This window comes from Microtus ochrogaster, chromosome 15, assembly GCF_000317375.1.
Source record: "Microtus ochrogaster isolate Prairie Vole_2 chromosome 15, MicOch1.0, whole genome shotgun sequence".
Taxonomy (NCBI): Eukaryota; Metazoa; Chordata; class Mammalia; order Rodentia; family Cricetidae; genus Microtus; species Microtus ochrogaster.
The window spans coordinates 9,896,292-9,915,807 of NC_022017.1; the positions used below are offsets into that span (position 1 = coordinate 9,896,292).

Genomic DNA, 19,516 nt, shown 5'->3' on the forward strand with positions numbered 1-19,516 from the left:
CAGCAATGGATGAGTGTACCCCTTTCTCCACACCCTCTCCAGCAAAGGCTATCATTGGTGTTTTTTATTTTAGCCATTCTGACAATGAGACCAATTCTTATCTGTTTTTTTTTTTACATGAAATCTATTCCTTTTCTTCTTGCACATAATAGATTTAGATTTTATTCTGCTTTACGCCAATTGTTGTAAAATGTACCATCTGTGAGCTTAGAGCTGTACCTGGTCCATTCGTGAGGAAGCATCCTGTTGGAGCAGATGTGCATCCAGGACGAGCAGTTTAAATTTGAGCTTTGCCTCCCAATAGCCGTGGGAAGAATTACTTCAACTCCCCCATCTAAGTTCGTCCTTCAGAAGAGGGGAATGACAGTCCTTCCTCCCTCCTAGAACAGAGTCCACCCCGAGTAAACATGGACAAATTGCACAAAATGATGTCTGTCATACGGTTAGCCTCGGCAACTATCGGATACCAATTACAGCCCTCCGTGTGGATCTGTGTGTAATCAGAAGCTGGCCCTGTGTGATCTCTGCTTTTTCTCTGTTGTATTTTTTCCTCTATTTTCTATATGTAGAAAAAGTATTTTCTGCTTTACTTCTCAGGCCTTATATTGCATTTAAAAATTTTGTTACTATTATTTCATTTTCCAGAAATAGTCCCTATTTTTCTCGCACTTTGTCCTCATCCTGGAGATGATAATGTAGAGGAAGATGTTGGTTGACGCTTTGTGAATCGTCTCTATCTTTCCATACTAGATTTCCAACAGTTTCGAGTGCTCCCTTACATTTTGCAGGCTTTATCAAATGTTGATTGCTCCTTGATCTCACACAGATATGTAAGAGGAGATGGACAGAATTGCTAACTTGGGGTTTGGACAGGAGAACCAGCTTTGTAAAGCTACAGCAGAACAACTGTCTACATTATTAGCCCCTTGAACACTGTGGTAACTCTGATCTTTGTTCCAAATGACAACGATCTCTCCGCAAGGTGCCATGGTGTCACTTTCTGGGATATGTTTATTTTCTTTACAAGAAACTATCCATTCTGTTTTTGAGGGGAATTGCTTTCTCTTTGCGCTATGCCCAAGGCAGCAGAAGGTGAGTAGGTTGATTATTCAATAGTAGATGTTGTTCTCTTTTCTCTTTGAGACCGGGGCTTTCTTTGTAACCCAGGTTGACCTTCAACTTATGATCCTTGTGACTTAGCCTCCCAAGTGCTATTGGCAGGTGCCACCCTCAGCTAATCAGTTTTCTTTGATTTCACCCAACTGCACTTAGCTGCATGTCCCAGCTCAGGTCTCCTTGCTAACTCAGCCTCCTGGGACCTCCTCAGAGCAGGTTGTTATAAGCAACCTGCTTATAACTCCCTGCTGTTACACATCATTCCACCACTTCCTTCTTCTGTTCTGCCCTGCCTGCCACTTCATCTCGATTTTGTTTTCAACAACAACAAACCTTTTTCTTATCTATTGTGTTTTCCTTTTATTTTTGTGTTTGCATTTTTTGTACTTTTCTATTCTCCCTTTAACACAGTATTTATAAGGATAAGGAGAAAGATGAAGAGACTTTAAACACTTTCAACTTTTCATTTATTTTTATTTTAAGTTCTGATGTACTTTTAAAATGCATGCATAAATAATACATATGAAAAATGAACACAGTATCCCCATAATTTGGGTCTGATAATCTGGCTAGCTCTGGACAAAGATGAGCTCATCACCATCTTGTGCCCCTTAAAGGGGCACTGAATAATAACAGTTCTGCCTTGGCTTGCTTGTGATCTTGCCTGTGTCAAGTGTGGCACTGGTGGCCATCACATGGCCGTGGATGTTGCAAGCAGACCACACATGTGTTCTCTCACCAATGCTCATCAGTGTCTAACTCTCAGTCCAGTTCTTTGCTTGATGCTGGGGCTAAAGGAAAAAAGTAAAGACATGGCTTCTGTCCATATGGAATTTATTCAGAGACAACTGCTAATATTTAAAGACCTTATTTTCAAGCTATTATAAGCAATAGTAGATTTCAACACTCATGAACTTGACTATGGCAATGGTATATTACAACACTCATGAAGTAGCTGCTGATTTCTATGTAAATTTTACTTCAATGAAGTCATTTTTTTAAACACATCAAGGCAAAAACTAAATTGCTGAAAAATAAATCCAAGCCAAATATTCATAAGACATATATCCAGATAAAAACAAAATATTAGAGAAAAAGCAAGTAGACACATAAGTTTTAAAACTCAGTCATGTAAGCTGTCAGTTTTTCATTAATCAGTATATTGAATCAATGCAAGATTCTCTGCTTCTTTGTTTACTTCAATTGTTAGTGAGAAGTTCATAAATGGATTTTTATAATTAAGTATAAATACAAAAGTTAAAATATTTTTAGAAAGAAAAAAGCTAGGTATGGTCTCCAAAATTTAAGTTATATAAATTAAGTCAGTCAGTGCAATATCTGTGGAAGACCAGGCCCTCCACCTCACAGAAAGAAACAAAAAATGAATAAGAAACCCCAAAATAAGCTTTGCAAACAATGATATAAAGACCAAGTTAAGAAAAAAATCAAACAAAAGATTACAAACAACAGCCTATGGAATCCAGAAAGGCCCTCAGGGATGTTGATTTTGGTATAAGACCAGTTAGCTAGCCAGCGGAGAGACCATGAAGAGGACAGAACGTATCTTACAACAGGGGTAAGATATAAGTCCCTAGGAGAAAACAAGCAAGAAGATAGAGGGCTGAAAGTGTAAAACAAGGAGAAAGGTTTATTGTCCAGGTCCTTTGCTATGGTATCCCCCAGTCTCTAGAGTGAGAACTTGGTGTGAGCAGAGCTTCTACACTCACTGGAGATACTCTTCTGAGAAGTGGTGCTTCTGTGACCCTATTGTCACTAGTTTCCTTGATTAAGATGTCCATTTGTTTAGATAATGACAACAACCTAAGGAGATGATACTGCATCTGGTCTTAGGGGAAGGACATTATATCAAATACCTATCATGACCAGCTAGTCCTTGTGTGAGGTCTTACCTGGTAACAACTAGCTAGGGAAGAAAGTGTTATACAAAGCCCAGTAACTCAGATGGGGCTTAGTAGCATAAACAAAGTTCCAGGGCTTATAAGCTACAGAACCAGAACTCACTCACAGTAGGAGCACTTCAGATTCAGGGCCCATAGTCCCTGACCTGCAGCTTCCTCCCAGAGAAGAGATTTTCTTTCATATATATACTTTTTAAAATTATTTATTTATTTTTTTACATATCAATCCTGTCCCATCACCACACTGAAGCAAAATCAAGCCGTAACCCCCCACCCCCGCCAAGCCTAGGCTGAGTAAAGTATCTCTCTATATAGAGAATGGGCTCTACAAACTCAGTTCATGCATTAGACTTAGGTCGCCCCATATACTGCCCAAACCACATCATTGTCACCTGTATTCAGGGGGCCTAATTGGGTCCTATGCAGGTTCCCTAGTTGTCAGACTGGAGTCAGTGAGCTCCCATCAGCTTAGGTCAGCTGATTCTCTGGGTTTCCCCATCATGGTCTTGACCCCCTTGTTCATACTGTTGTTGCTCCCTCACTTGGATTTTACTCCAGGAGTGTGACCCAGTGGTTAGTTGTGGATCTCTATGCATCTGCTTCTATCTGTTTCTTGAAGAAGGTTCTAACTTCTCTGGGGTTGTGGACTATAGGCTGGTTATCCTTTGCTTTTTGTCTGGTATCAACTTCTGAGTGAGTATATACTATATTTGTCTTTTGGGGTCTGGGTTACCTTCACTTAGGATGGTTTTTTTTCTAGTTCCTCCCATTTGCTTGCAAATTTAAAGATGTCATTGTTTTTTTCCCCCACTGAGTAGTACTATGTTGTATAAATATACCACATTTTCTATATCCAATCTTCAGTTGAAGGGCATCTAGGTTGTTTCCAGGTTCTGGTTATTCCGAATAACATTTCTCTGAAAATAGTTGAGTAAATGTCTTTTTGGTATAACTTGCCCTCCTTTGTGTATATGACCAAAGGTGGTATTTCTGGGTCTTGGGGTAGATTGATTCCAAATTTTCTGAGAAATCACCACACTGATTTCCAAAGTGGATGTATGAGTTTGCACTCTACCAGCAATGGAGGAGTGCTCCTCTTACATCCTCTCCAGCATAAGCTGTCATCTGTGTTTCTATCTTAGCCATTGTAATCCGTGTAGGAGGGTGTCTTAGAGTTGCTTTGATCTGAATTTCCCTGATGACAAGGATGTTAAGCATTTTCTTAAGTGTCTTTTGGCCATTTGAGATTCCTCTGTTAAGAATTCTCTGTTTAAATGTGTGCTCCATTTTTTAATTGGATTATTTGGTAGTTTGTTGTCTAGTTTCTTGAGTTCTTTGTATATTTTGGAGATCAACCCTCTGTCAGATATTTGTTTGGTGAAGATGCTTTCCCATTCTTTAGGCTGCTGTTTTTTCTTGTTAACTGTGTCTTTTGCTCTACAGACGCTTCTCAGTTTAAGGAGGTTCCATTTATTAATTGTTGCTCTCAGTGTCTGTGTTACTGGGGTTATATCCAGGAAGTGGTCTTCTGTGCCGATACATTCAAGTGTACTTTCTCTTTCTATGAGGTTCCGTGTGGATGGATTCATGTTAAGGTCTTCAATCCCTTTGGACTTGAGTTTTGTGCATCAGGATAGATATGAATCTATTTTCATTCTTCCATATGTTGACAACCAGTTATACCAGCACCATTTGTTGAATAAGCTTTGTTTCTTCCATTTTATATTTTAGCTTCTTTGTCAAAGATCAGGTGTTCATAGGTGTGTGGGTTAATATCAGGTTTTTGTTTCAATTTTATTGGTCTACCTGTCTGTTTTTATGCCAATATTAAGCTGTTTTCATTACTATAGCTCCATAATAGAGTTTGAAGTCAGGGATGGTGATACCTCCAGATGTCTCTTTAATGCCCAGGGTTGTTTAGGCTATCTTAGATTTTTGTTCTTCCATATGAAGTTGAATTTTGTTCTTTCGAGTTCTGTGAAGAATTGTGGTTGGATTTTGATGGGGATTTCATTGACTCTGTAGTTGCTTTTGGTAGGATTGCCATTTTTATTATGTTGATCCTACCTATCCATGAGCATGGGATATCTTTCCATTTTCTGATATCTTCTTCAGTTTCATTCTTCAAAAACTTAAAGTTCTTGTCATGCAGGTCTTTCACTTGGTTGTTGTTTTAACAGATAAATAAAGGAACTAACAGATGTTATGACTCAAGTGGACTTAACAGACATCTACAGAACATTCTACTCAAACACACCTCATGGAACCTTCTCAAAAACTAACCACATACTTGGTAACAAAGCAAACCTCAACGGATAAAAAAAAAACTAGAATACCCTCATATATTTTTTAAAGATATATTTATTTATTGTATATACAGTATTCTGCCCACATACATGCCTGCAGGCCAGAAGACAACACCAGATCTCATTACAGGTGGTTGCTGGGAATTGAACTCAGAACCTTTAGGTGAGCAGGCGGTGCTCTTAACCACTGAGCCAATCAGATCACTATAGCTTAATGTTAGAATTCAACAGCAACACTAATTTCAGAAAGCTGACAAACATCTGGAAATTGAACAATGCTCAACTGAATTGCCACTGGGTAAAGGAAGAAATAAAAAAAGAAACTAAAGACTTCCTAAGATTCCTTAAAAATGACCACACAACATACCCAAACTTATGAGACACAATGAAAGCAGTGCTAAGAGGAACATTTATAGCACTACATTAATGCCTACATAAAGAAGCTGGAAAAATTCCACTCTAAGAAATTAACAGAACACCTGAAAGCTATAAAACAAAAAGAAACAAACTTACCTAGAAGGAGTAGATGGCTGGGAAATAATCAAATTGAGAGCTGAAATCAATGAAATAGAAACAAAGAAAACAATACAAAAAATTCAATGAGACAAAGAGTTGGTTCTTTAAGAAAAATCAAAAAGATCGAAAAACCAAAAGGTAGAGAGAAAATATCCAAATTAACAAAACCAGAAATGAAAAGGGGACATAACAACAGACCCTGAGGAAATCCAGAGACTCATCAGATTGTACTTCAAAACCTGTACTCCACAAAATTGAGAAATTTTAAGGAAATGGACAATTTTTCTGGATAAGTACCACATACAAAATTAAACCAGGATCAGATAAACAAATTTAAAAGATCTATAACCCATAAGGAAATAGAACGAGTCATCAAAAACCTTCCAACCAAAAGAAACCCAGGTCTAGATGATTTCAGTGGGAAATTCTACGAAAATTTCAAATACCTAATACTGATACCCCTCAAATTGTTCCACATAATAGAAGCAGAAGGAGCATGGCCAAACTCCTTTTACAAGGCTATAGTTACCCTGATAACCAAACCACACAAAAATGCAACTAGGAAGGAGAATTATAGACCAATCTACCTCATGAATATTGATGCAAAAATACTCAGTAAAATAATGGCAAACCAAATCTAAGAACACATCAGAAACATCATCTGCCTCAATCAAGTATGCTTCATCCCAGAGATGCAGGGATGGTTCCACATATGAAAATCTATCAGTGTAATCCACCATATAAATAAACTGAAAGAAAACACACACACACACACACACACACACACACACACAAACACAATCATCACATTAGATACTGAAAAGGCTTCAACAAAATCCAACACCTTATTATGATAAAGGTCTTGGAGATATTAAGGATACAAGGAACATTCCTAAACAAAATAAAGCCAATATACAACAAGCCAATTGCCAAAATCAAACTAAATAGAAAGAAACTCAGTAAAAATCCACTAAAATCAGGAATAAGACAAGGTATTCCTCTCGCTCCATATCTATAGTACTTGAAGTCCTAACTACAGCAATAAGACAACAAAAGGAGAACAAGGGGATACAAATAGGAAAGGAAGAAATCAAACTTTTGCCATTTGTTGATATGACAGTATACATAAGTGATCTTAAAAATTCTACCAGGGAACTCTTACATCTGATAAAGACTCTCAGTAATGTGGCAGGATACAAGATTAACTTAAAAAAATCAGTAGCCCTTCTATATACAGATGATAAATTGGCTGAGAAAGAAATCAGAGAAACATCACCCTTCACAGTAGCCACCAATAACATAAAATATCTTGGGGTAACTCTAACCAAACAAGTGAGAACAGGTTTTCATGGTACAAGAAGATTCTGTGCAAGCTTCCAAAGAGGGAACTAATCAACCATCCTACCCAGCTATGACACCTTTGAACCACAGCAATGACCATCATGGCGTGATGAAGCAAGAGTGCAGTAGTGGCATGCCTAGAAAACAGCCGCTCTCTGATTGGACTGAAGACCCGCTCAACAAGCAGCAACAGGGCCGGCTACTGGAAGCCCCGCCAACTACTCAAGGCTAGTAAAGCCATGGATCTTAGAGGAGACCTTCAACTGCCATTGTTCTAAACCAGCATAATCTCTACTCTATTCTAAGTATTTGTTTGTCCTTATATTCAGAGAAGTGTCGTCCGCAGGCCTCATTAGGAAACCTCTCTTTGCAGCAGATTGAGACCATTACAGAAAACCACAAACAATAAAAATGCAGAGTTGTGGAGCCCAGTACCAGTGTCAAAATCTGTAAAATACTCCCTGACTTAAGGCTCAGGGAACATTACTGAAGAGGATGAGCAAAGAGTTCTAAGAGCCAGAGGATCAAGGAGTTTGCTGTGATATTGTGTCTCCTAGGAATGACATGATGTCATTCCAAAATGACTGCCTAAACATGATGGGAACAATGACATCAATAGACATGCTGTAGTGGCAGGTGACGGGGCAAAGCAGGAGGCCTCAACCATATACAAAGAGCTAAAGGTAACTAAGCGGTGCTGAGTGTCAAAAAAATGGTCTTCCCTGGGATGGAACCCACCATCTAGTTATCCCATACCAAAGGGTCAGCCCTGAAGACTTATGTATAAAGGATATTATACAGATCAAGCAGGTTTTACATAGGTGTGTATGAATGTGTTCATATATATGAATAAAGTATATACACATATATACATATATGAATATTATGTATATACATATATGTACATAATAACAGTTAATGAAAAAAGATGCCATGAATTTGAGAAAGAGAAAGGAGGGGCATGAGGGAGGGTTTGGTGGAAGGACAAGGAAGGGGGGAATTTTGTATTTCTATTATAATTTCAAAAAATGAAAGAAATTAAAATAAAAGCTATTCTCAGTTGTAGGCTTTTTCTTCTTGGCCAGTGTCTTATAGATTAGCATTTTGTTAGGGTCCAAGGGGCTATAGCCTATGGAATGGCCTTGGATAGCCCTGTTTTCAATTCTCTCTTGTCTGTGACACAAGAATAAAGAATACTTCACTTGATTGTGGTTATGAGAAATAAATAATGTGATGAAGATATTGTATTTTTAATATCATTCTTTAATAATTAGGAACCACATCATAATGAAAACAATTGTCTATAAATCTGCAGTGTTCTCCAACTCATTCAGGAGGATTGTACATTGTCTAAAATCTATTATGTATTTTCATTAAAAATTATATGAAAACCAGTTTTCAGATATGAAATTTTAGACACTATTTTATGCACTCTCACCTAAATGTTGAAAACAGACTCCCAGAAACTCAGCAAAAGACAGAGAGAAATGACCTTGTGGTTTTAAAAACAGCAGATCATCAAGAAAGCAAACCGCCCCATGGGAGTAATCAGGACTTGATTAATTGTTTTGAGGATCCTTAATTGCCTGCTGTTTATCAATATAATTTAATTGCCTGGGCACAAGATTGTGATATAAATAGAACAAGTACTATTTTATGAGAAATGATGTCATAATCCTCTTGTTATTTGGCTTTGACACCAACACTAAAAATAGTCCCAAATACAGTTGAATTTTATTTCTGTTTTTTGTGCTTAAAACAAGAGTATCTGCTCATCATTGTTTTCTTCGTTTAAAAGGAGGAGTGTTAGTGAGTGTGTGGGCAGCCTGTGCACTAAAATGGGAAGATACAGACTGTGTGGCCCTGCCTGTGGATGGCATGCTGACTTGTGAGGCACACGTATTTTAGGAATTGGAGTGGAGAAAGAGTGGAGAGGAAATTATGTCAGTATCCATGTCTGAAATTCTCCAAAAAAAAAAATGCTTTAAAAAGAAGAGGAGTAAAATATAGACTGGGGTCTATTTAGGCACTAAATATCTACACAATTTTACACAAAGTTTGGTGTTATATACAGTGAAGGGAGTGTGTATTTCCCAAATGCTTAATTCTATAATAACCCTGAATCTTGTCATGGCCACATTTACCAATTTCTGAAAGAACCCCTTGAGTGGTCATAACATAACTCATTTTCAGTGGGATGCCACTGAAGAAGGTTCGGAGGCATTGCAGAAAGTTTAGACTAAACTGGAAACCTGAAGGAGAAAAAACAAGTTGCCATCATATGATGTTTTTAATTTTTGTCTTGGTTTGTTCTTAATAGCTGTTTTGACTTGTCTGTGCTTTTCTGGAATATATATCTTCAGCATCACCTCCAATTTTTATCATCTAAGCTGATTTCAACTCCTGGAGTGTCAATGTTGCTAATGACTCTTGTTAGATGGCTAAATATTTTTGGATTTTAGATTCTGTGTGTTTTGGAGTAGGCTGGTAATACCATCACTAGCTAGTGTTCTAAATGTAGGCATAAAAAAGTTTCAGCTACCCCCAGTGAACCAGAAACTAGTTCCTTAGACTGAATGCAAATGAAGTAGTAGATTTTTGTAAAACGTATATTTAGTGTTTTATAAACTATCTAACGAATACAAAATTAAAGTTGTTAAGACTAAAACATATGAGTTTATATGACTCTTTAACATTCTGAATAATTCAATTCACAAGGATTTATAATTGTTTGCTCTCTAAATGAGATAGGGCCTCAGACCAGGCTGGTCTCAAACTCATACATAAATGAGGATGACCTTGAACTTTCGATGCCCCTGCTTCTAAATCCTGAGTGTTCCAATCACAAATGTACACCACCATGCCTGCTTTATGAAGTTCTGGACTTCAAGGGTTTCATACATGCCAGGCAAGCACCCTCCCAGCCCAGCTACCACCTCAGCAAACGTGGTTGTTCTTAAAATTACATTCTTCATCTTCTAAGATTTCCTGTTTGTTGTGTGTTTCATTCAACTGGATGATATAATGTAAAATTAAGTTTTAACTTCGTTAAAGATAGCAACCAAAAGTGAATTATTTGAAATTTTTAACATTTTCTTTCAGTTGGCTATATATATATATATATATACACACACATACATACATACATACACACATACACACACATACATATCACGGTGTATATATGATATGTATTCTAAGTGAACAATGAATGACTTTATGTTATAATTTCTGCAAATGTCTCCATTTGTTTGTAGAGAAACATACTAAATGCATGAGTTGTGATTCACATTTCAGCTTATTTACTAAAATATTTTTGAGCACCTAAAGCTATGCAGGCTATCAATGAGCTTATAGATGAAGCTGGTATGCATTTTTAATATTTGGTCTTAATTTAATGACTATACCTTCTATGTGACTTGCCTGCTTGGGAAATGCAAACACACTTCACTTCCTCTTGAATGCAATCCACAAACAAACAAGAACTAGTATGTTGGGGAGAGGTCCCATGGGATGGCAGAAGAGGGCTGTCATGTGATTGTCTTCTCCTGTACAGAGAAACATCAATCTTAACTGTTACTGATGGCAAAATACCTTTAGAAGATCTACAAAAGACAATGACAATCACTGTACCTGGTATTGGAGTAAGAAATACCACACTAAAGAGGGTAGAAAGGATGGCTGGACATCACCCACAGGGCAAAGAGAGAACAGAGGCCGACTGCCTATTTGGGAGAAAACGGGGACTTGATCATAGAACAGAGCATGGCCTTGGTCACTCACACCAAACCCACTACCAAAAAAAAAAAGCAGCATTGGGGACATTTCCATGATCCTAAATCCAGGCTAATACTGAGAGGATGCTTGCTTACCAGGCAGATCCCATAGCCCATAGCTGCATCTCTGGCCTTCACTGCCACCAGCGACTGAAGCAGCACAAGACTTCATGTCTAACTAGCACCGCACAGGCCTCTGCGACTCTGAATTCCTCCTAGCACTGATGCAACCATGGTAGCCCTCGATGGGAAATGGATACCAAGATGACACTGAGATTCCCCTCACTCTGGCCAGGATGGCTGGTGTCAGAGACAAAAGATGGAGTGTATTCATGGAGGTGTGGAAGATAGACAGCTCTTCTACACCATTGGTAGAATTGCACTACTGCCATTGTGCAAAACAGGATGTAGGTTCCTCAGAAAGTTCAAAGTGGATCAATATGCCCCATCAATTGAACTTGTTGGTATAGCTACAGGAAATGAAAGCCATATGTAGAAAAGGCTCCTAGAGCCCCCTGTTTGCTGCATTTAGTATAAAAAGTAATAATATAAAAATTCATCCACGAATGAATGGACAAAATGGATGTATGCACATTTGCACAATGGAAAACCATTTATCCATAAAAGGGTGAATGCCTACTATTGCACCTTGACCTTGAGTAGAGTACTCAAATTACTGACAGTATTTTGTATTCTTGGAAATGCTGAGAGCGTAACGCTCACTTCTCACCACAAAATGACTACTATTGGAGCATTTGACATATATGGGCATTTGACAATTAGATATGTTTCACTATTCCCTAATGAATAACTATTGCAAAGTACTGTATATAGCAAGTACCTGTTATTTTATAAGCAGTGTAGTAAAATTATAAAGTGAAGTCATTTGTACTGTTTAGCTAGTTTTCCTTCCATATTGTAAATGGCGGCAAGCACCTAAGGTGAGCCATGGCATGTAGACTTTATAAATTGAGTCATATTTTAGTTACATAAGAAATTATCACACAAATCTTCCTTGAAATGTGAGTAGCTTCTCTTCAGTACTGATACTTTCAACCTTCTTAATTTTTCATATTTCTAGAAAATATGTATCAGTATTTACCTGAAGCTGCTTCTATAATTCCTCCCATTTTTTTAGATTTAAATTCTATTTCACCTCTGTTTTTCTTATTATGCCTTGCTGTAAATGGAAATAATTGAGAAAATAAGTGCATAGCCATTAAAATGAAGTATTTGTGTATGGCTGCCTATAAAGCACATTGATGTTGACAGACCACATTCTGGGAAACTCTGCTCTATATGGTTGTAAATTCAGATTTTCATAAATTTGATTTTCTAGAATGTAATTTTCATAGATGATAGCTCAGTAAGGGCAGGAGTCACACATATTTATATAACCATTTCTTTTCTCCAGCACTTAGTTGCTGGCACATAGCAGGTGTTAAGTAAGTAATTAATATTAAACTGAATCAATGAACAGGTTGTATTATATAATTCCCTGAAGAGCTATATAATAATGAGTTAAGAGGAAAATAATGCTCAAAGTGTATGTGACAATATGCCACAACAGCCTATGCTCGTATCCTCAGCATTCAGAGTGGGAAGAAATACAATCAATAGCATTTCTATTAACTGCCAAAGACTCGAAGGGTGTGCCCATGATGAAGGCAATGTGCTGGGGTGCTGTGATGTAAATGAAGGAAGTGGGGTGGCTGTGCTTAGGAGTGGGCTGGGCAACTGGAGAAGGAGTGATGCGGGGAAAGGCATCTTTTATAAATACCCATCTCGTGGGGTGAGCAGTTCTCACAGCCATGGTGAGTCAGGAAGAAAGGGCGGTAGAAGACTGCACAGGCCACAGCCACAGAAGCTCCATCTTATCCATGGTTTTGACAATGGCCATCTCTAAGAGCTCAGTTTGCCCCTAGGGACTCTGAACATCTCCCTTCGGCATTCCTCAAACGAACATCACTTCTACAGCTTAATTGTCAGCTTGTTTTCTTCGTCTGTACACTTAAGAGATGGCATAATTTTCCACATAGGTTCTGTTACAGGAAAAGACCAGTCAATGCTGAAGCAAAGGCAACGCAGACTCCTTTGTAATCAGGAGTTCCTCAGCTGGAGGGGCCCTGCATTACAAAGAGGTTTTTTGATAGAACCTTCAGGCCTAGGTGGATGCATGGCAGGAAGGCAATAGTTAGCTGATTTGGCCATCACCCTGATTTTTGCTGGTAGGAATTACTGATTCGTGGGGAAAGGAACTGCCGAGATGAATGTGTTCTATTCCTGAAACAATGCTAAAATGTTACAATGGTATGAGATGCCTGCTGTTGGCCCATGGCTTATTAATCTGAGAGTATGTTTCACATTTCGTTTCACTGAAGGAGCTCTTGCCAAGGAGCAAACGAGTTAGGGCTTAATTCTTTGGTTGTTAAAAGCTATTTATGCATGTATTCCCAGCTTTATCCCCTTCAAACCTGACATGGTGCTGTCCTACTGACTCCCAGCATTCCACAGGCAGAGGCAAGCAGATCTCCATTTTAAGGTCAGCCCGGACTATGTCACATGGTCCCAGCCAGTCTGGGCTACAAGGCACAATCCAAATAAATAAATAAATAAATTTTAAATGAGCACAAGAAAAGAGGATATGTAAACAGAAAACAACAGGAGAACTGAGGGTGTAGCCTGGTGGCAGAGTCATTGCCCAGGATGCTAAAGACCCTGGGTTTGAGTTTCACTGCCAAAAACTAAAGTAACAAAACTAATATATGTATCTGTGAGTTTGGCATCACTGAGACTGAGATAGAAATACGTTCAGCCAGCCGAAGCCAACGGAGAGGAAGGACTCAGAGATCACTCATCCTCCCTTTCACAGCAGAGCATCCTTATGTTTGATCACACGCTACAAAACCCTGAGCCATGTGCCTGGGACAAACATGGGAAGATGGCCTGCCTCATTAAGTAGGATCGTCCATTACGGCATGAGGCTATCGAGATGCAAGTAGTAAATATAGTTGGACCTTTTAGGCAGCCACAGTGGTACAGTGCTATTGGATCAGATTACTTAGCAAGATCTCAGTTACGCCAGTGGGCCCAGAAAATCAGGAGATAGTGAGGAAATAAAAGTATTTGGTAAGGCAATCCCAAGGATCACTTTTCTCTCCCACAAGCAAATGAGGAGAACAGAGTATTATGGGAATATTTTTTATCATTCATCAGCCTTAACAGAAAATGGCTCACAGTGTTGGGGAATGATAGTATATTTCTGATAGAAATCTGAGACCCAAGCTACATTTTTGTCAATTTCTGCCCAAGTCTCCTTGTGTGAACTAACACACATGAATGCCAAGCAATTGTGAACTGTCCTGACCTTTGCTAAATTCTGTAACTTACATTGGCTTCAGTATTTTCATGTGTTCTACATATTACATATTATTCATACATCAACATGATTTGTGTGTATGTGTGTGTGGTTTGGAGTGGTATAAGTGCACAGATGCCATAGATTCTTGAAAACACACGCATGAATGCTCTTGTCATATCTATTGAAGATGAGTTGTGTGTATGTGGTTTGGAGTGCTATAAGTGCACAGATGCCATAGATTCTTGAAAACACACGCATGAATGCTCTTGTCATATCTTTTGAAGATGAGTTGTGTATTTAGTCAGGATAGCTTATACTGATAGTGATGGAGGAAGGTCATTGGTTAAAAAAATAAAGAAACTGCTTTGGCCCATTTTATTGGTTAAAACATAGGTGGGTGGAGTAAACAGAACGAAATGCTGGGAGAAAGAAGCTGAGTCAGGGAGTCGCCATGATTCTCCCACTCCAGGCAGACGCAGGTTAAGATCATTCCTGGTAAGCCAGCTCGTGGGCTACATAGATTATTAGAAATGGGCTAGTCCAGGTGCGAGAGTTAGCCGAGAAAAGGCTAGATATAATGGGCCAAGCGGTGTTTAAAAGAATACAGTTTCCGTGTAGTTCTTTCAGGGCATAAGCTAGAGCTAGCCATGTGGCAGCCGGGTGCCGGGGATGCAGCCCAGCTGCTCATATTACAACAGAGTGGCGCCCGACGTGATGGACTAAATCCACTTAAAAAACCTGAGAAGGCTTAAAAATAAGGGAGGGAGAGTTTAACACAGATTTTTGCTGTTTGTTGGTGGCGTGCTGTAGAGAGATTTCCTGATTCGTCAACAGCAGCAGAAAAAAAGCTGCGTCATTTTAAAGTGCGGCTTCTTGGGACTGTGCCGCCAATGCAAACTCTGGCTTTAAAGCATTTCAACTGCTTTTATGTTTCTGTTCCCACTTGGGATCGGAAGGAGAGTGCTCAGAGACCATGCCGATGGCTCAGCGCTCCCCACCTGCACCTGGACAGAAGGCAGAATCAGGCTTAGGCAGGCGGAAGAACATGGTGGATTCCTACCTCCATACAGAGAGCTCTATCCTAAAGTCCCAGTGACTTAAAGCAACACAAAATAGTTTCTTGCTGATACAGTCTGCTCATCTCAGGTAGTATGGGATGCACCCTGGCTTCCTCCATCATGGACTTGGGTTAGTCTTGGGAGCTTCTGGAAATTGCTAGTTGTTATGATGTGGAAGGGGACATGTGAGCCACACACAGCTCCCTCAAGGCTCTACCTGGAAGTGCTACGTATCAACAGCCCTGCCCAGGTAACAGAGGCAACTGAAGAAAGTCCCATGCCCGTGCTTAACCTAAAGGGACTGGAAACCTGCAATCCCCGACTGTGCCAACCTGAGCTGGGAATAGTTGATGGAAATCACAGACCACCACCGAGCACATGATTTCCACTTTGCAGTGGGATCATTTGGGATAGAGAAGAAGACTTCTAAATGTTTCTCCGGTTACTAATAAAAACTGTTACATTTTTTATTCACGGCTTTTGACTATCAAGGAACTATATTGATTTTATATTTTCTCAGTTTCAAGGTTTGCCGACAGTAAGAGTGATAGGAGCCTTACAGCAGAATGTTCTAGATTTTTTTAAGAGGATAAAACAACTGCATAAAATCCTGCTTTTGTTTTCTTTGTCAAACAGACATCGATGAGTGCTCTGACGGCTTTGTTCAGTGTGACAGCCGTGCCAACTGCATTAACCTGCCTGGATGGTACCACTGTGAGTGCAGAGATGGTTACCATGACAATGGGATGTTTGCACCAGGTGGAGAATCGTGTGAAGGTCAGTAAAGAAGACATAGAGGCTAAGACTCCTTTAAGTTGGTGAACACAAAGTAAGATGTAACCAATAGACATAGAGTTAATCCCCCAACCGCCAGCTATTTCTGCTATTTGTCAACAGTGACCACAAGTGTGTTAACAACTTTTTGCCTCATAATTATATTACTATATTATATATAAAATTTGTGACCCTAAACACCCTTTTTGAATACTAGCCAGGATTAAAAGATGTTTTAAAATGAAAAATCTATTTTATTACATAAACTTTTTAAAGTGGAAGTATTTTAAGATCCTGGCCCCAAAACAGGTAGAAAAATTCAATGAGGTGAACAAAAAAGTAAGGAACCAGGGCTAAATAAAACATGAGAATGGGCAGCCAGGGTGAAAAGCCACACGTGCTGGGCTGGGCTGTTCCAGAAGAATGGGGCAGCAGGGTGAAAAGCCACATGTGCTGAGCTGGGCTGTTCCCGCAGCAGGATGGCCTGGCAGAGTCAGACTGAATGTCGGACACCAGAGATCCAAGCCCTATTCCAAGGTGTGTGTGAGTTTATAGGACTGGAGATGCAATCTGATTGCATTCAGCAATTAGCCATTAGTCTTGAGTTATTTCCAGTGGACTAACAAAGAGCTCCACTGTATTCCCTCTTCTGAGAGGTGGCTCTATGAACCAGGCAGAGCCAGCAGAGTGTCAGAGAAACAGGAACACTGAGTTTGCCATCAGAATTCATGGCACAGGAAGAAAAACCAAAGCAAAATTCCAGAACTGCTGTTTTTTCACTTGTATCCAAACCTTCATAGGGTAATCGTGTGTGAGAAAATGGGTCTGGGATTCACAGTGCAATCCTTCAAGAACCTGGCAGAGGTGACTGATGCCTAGGTATTAAGATGTCTGCCATCCTTGGTAAACAGAAGGTTGATGCAAGAAAAGTAAGACAGACTCACTGATGGGCCCAGGCTTCCAGAACAGTGCCAGCCACAGCAGAAGGATCTCTAGACTGCAGCAGAGAACACACGCACATTTCACATAGCAACAGAAAAAACACATCCGGCTTTTACACAGGGGTGGAAATGCTGTTGTTTTACCCAGGACTGAAACTGAGTGTTAGCTAATAATCTCTTAATGTAGTCCCAGGGCTTGACTTTGCAGCTGGAATTGCCCGGCAGTGGATATTTCTAGCCTGGGCCAAATCAAGAGCCATGGATTACTGTCTATAGACAGATGAAGCTGTGATTTTTGTCACTTCCCATACAATACTCTGTTTGTATTCCATAATGCTGTATTTAAATTAACTTTGTAAAGACTATTCAAAAAAATCTCTAAAGATGGATCAGTGGTTAGGAGCCCTTTTTGCACTTGCAGAATGCCCATGTCTGGCAGCTCCTAACCGCCTGTTTAACTTCAGTGCTGGAGGATTGAATGCCTCTGTTCTCCATACATGTATGCGCTCACATGCACAGCCTCTGCCCAAACACATGTGCAGAGTTAGAAACAATCAGACTCTGACTGTAGTCTTCAGACTAAGCCTCCCTACTTCCACCCCTGTCCGCCTGCGATCCGTTCCCTTCTGTGTACACTTCTGGAGACTCTGTTTCTTAGAGTAAAACCCAGACTTTGCCCATGTTGATAAGGCCTATGTGACATATGTTCGTGGCTTTCTTGCCATTTTAAAAAACATACCAGGCCGGGCGGTGGTGGCGCACGCCTTTAATCCCAGCACTCGGGAGGCAGAGGCAGGTGGACCTCTGTGAGTTCGAGACCAGCCTGGTCTACAGAGCTAGTTCCAGAACAGGCTCCAAAGCCACAGAGAAACCAGGTGGATACCTTTTCAAGAGGTCTTCTCTTTGCATGAAATGTCCCTCCCTACTTCACCCCCAGGCTTTTACTTAAATCCAGATATCCTTGCAAAGGTTTCTCCTGAACTTTCCACTTGAAACGGCCTTCAACGCTCTTCATTCACCCTGCTCCACTTGCCTTCAGAGAAGTAATAAATTTTCTCAGAGTCTCATTATATGCTCCTTTGTTTGTTTGCCAACTATATATTTTAGAATGTGAGCTCATACGTTTTGTTTGCTTGACAGCTGCTAGATCTCCAGTCCTGGAACAATGTTGGGCACATAATGGATGATATTTTGATTTGCCTAGTACAAGTGATTGAGATGAAAAGTAGGTAGGTGGGTGGTGTGATTGCCGTGTTGTCAGCTTGATATAACTTAGAATTACCTGGACCATGGGCCTCTGAAAATGTCTGCAGAAGACTGTCTTGATTAAATCAACTGAGGAAGAAGGAGCTATGTGCTATGGATAGCACCAGTTTCATGGGTTGGGATCCTGGACTTTATGAAAAAAGAAAGAAAGGAAGCTAATACACAGATTCATTGTTCTCTGCTTCTTGACTGCTGATGCAGTGTGCCCAACTTTCTCAAATACCTGTGGCTATGAGTTCCTTGCTGTGATGGACCATTGTTCGCCCAATATATTAAACAGATATAGTGTTCGAACAAAATAACTAGTATCCTCTTGATTTCAGAAAGTAAAAAGGCAATCACACATTAAATTAAAGCATGATAAACAGAAGGCATCAAGGTATAAGATTCTCTCAGATACACAGAAATGCTTTGGGAGGCAATCCCACAAACACAGATGTTTTATTTTAAAAATACTATTCTGGAAGCTTATTCTACTATTATCCACCAATAAAAATCTGTCACTTTTTTTAAAAAATTGTACAATTCTGTCAGAAGGCAGCCCTCTCTAGAGGACTGATTTAAAGGAACCAACCGATGTGGTTTAAGAAATAGACCAGAAGTATATACAGCTGCCCGTTTCTTGCCATTGGAGTGGTTTGCCGGATTATGATCTTAGCATTTAGAAAAGTTCCGTTGTCAGAGTAGAGTAACATCAGTGAAGGGGCCATTTTCCTGTTGCTTGGAAAGAAATGCATTTCAGACTGGAGAAGCCACGCAGTGCATTCTCAACACTCTGAAGTGTGGGCTTCACACTTGGAGGCGGTCTATTTCATTACTTTTTAGCCTATGGTTACGGCTATCATGTGTGCATTGATAAGCTGCATCCACACAAATCTTTTGCAGCTATCCCCACCTGTACCTCCTTGACCAGGACCTCAGGAAAGTTTTGCAACATTTCAGGCCTCACTCTCCTGATTTGCAAACTTAGGGCTGCCTTGCAGCTACAGCCAGTGGTCTAAGTACCAAATGTGCTGTCCCGTGGAAGGAACTCAGGAGGTCACACAGAGAGACGGTCCCACAAGTCAGCTTAGACTGTCTTCATTCCTTGCCTGGTTTCCTGAACCAGCCAACTCAGTGATCTCTTAGCTTCAAACTCTAAT

General features: G+C 39.8%; 1 protein-coding gene across 2 annotated transcripts in view; it reads left to right on the forward strand.

Annotated features, from left to right (window-relative positions):
* Nucleotides 1-19,516, forward strand: part of Nell2 (neural EGFL like 2) — a 338,769-nt gene that overhangs the window by 305,235 nt on the left and 14,018 nt on the right. For both annotated transcript variants that reach the window (XM_005354010.1, XM_013348697.2), the window contains one exon: nt 16,030-16,170. In XM_005354010.1, coding sequence (XP_005354067.1) covers nt 16,030-16,170 — 141 coding nt within the window. The remainder of the gene's footprint in view (nt 1-16,029; nt 16,171-19,516) is intronic.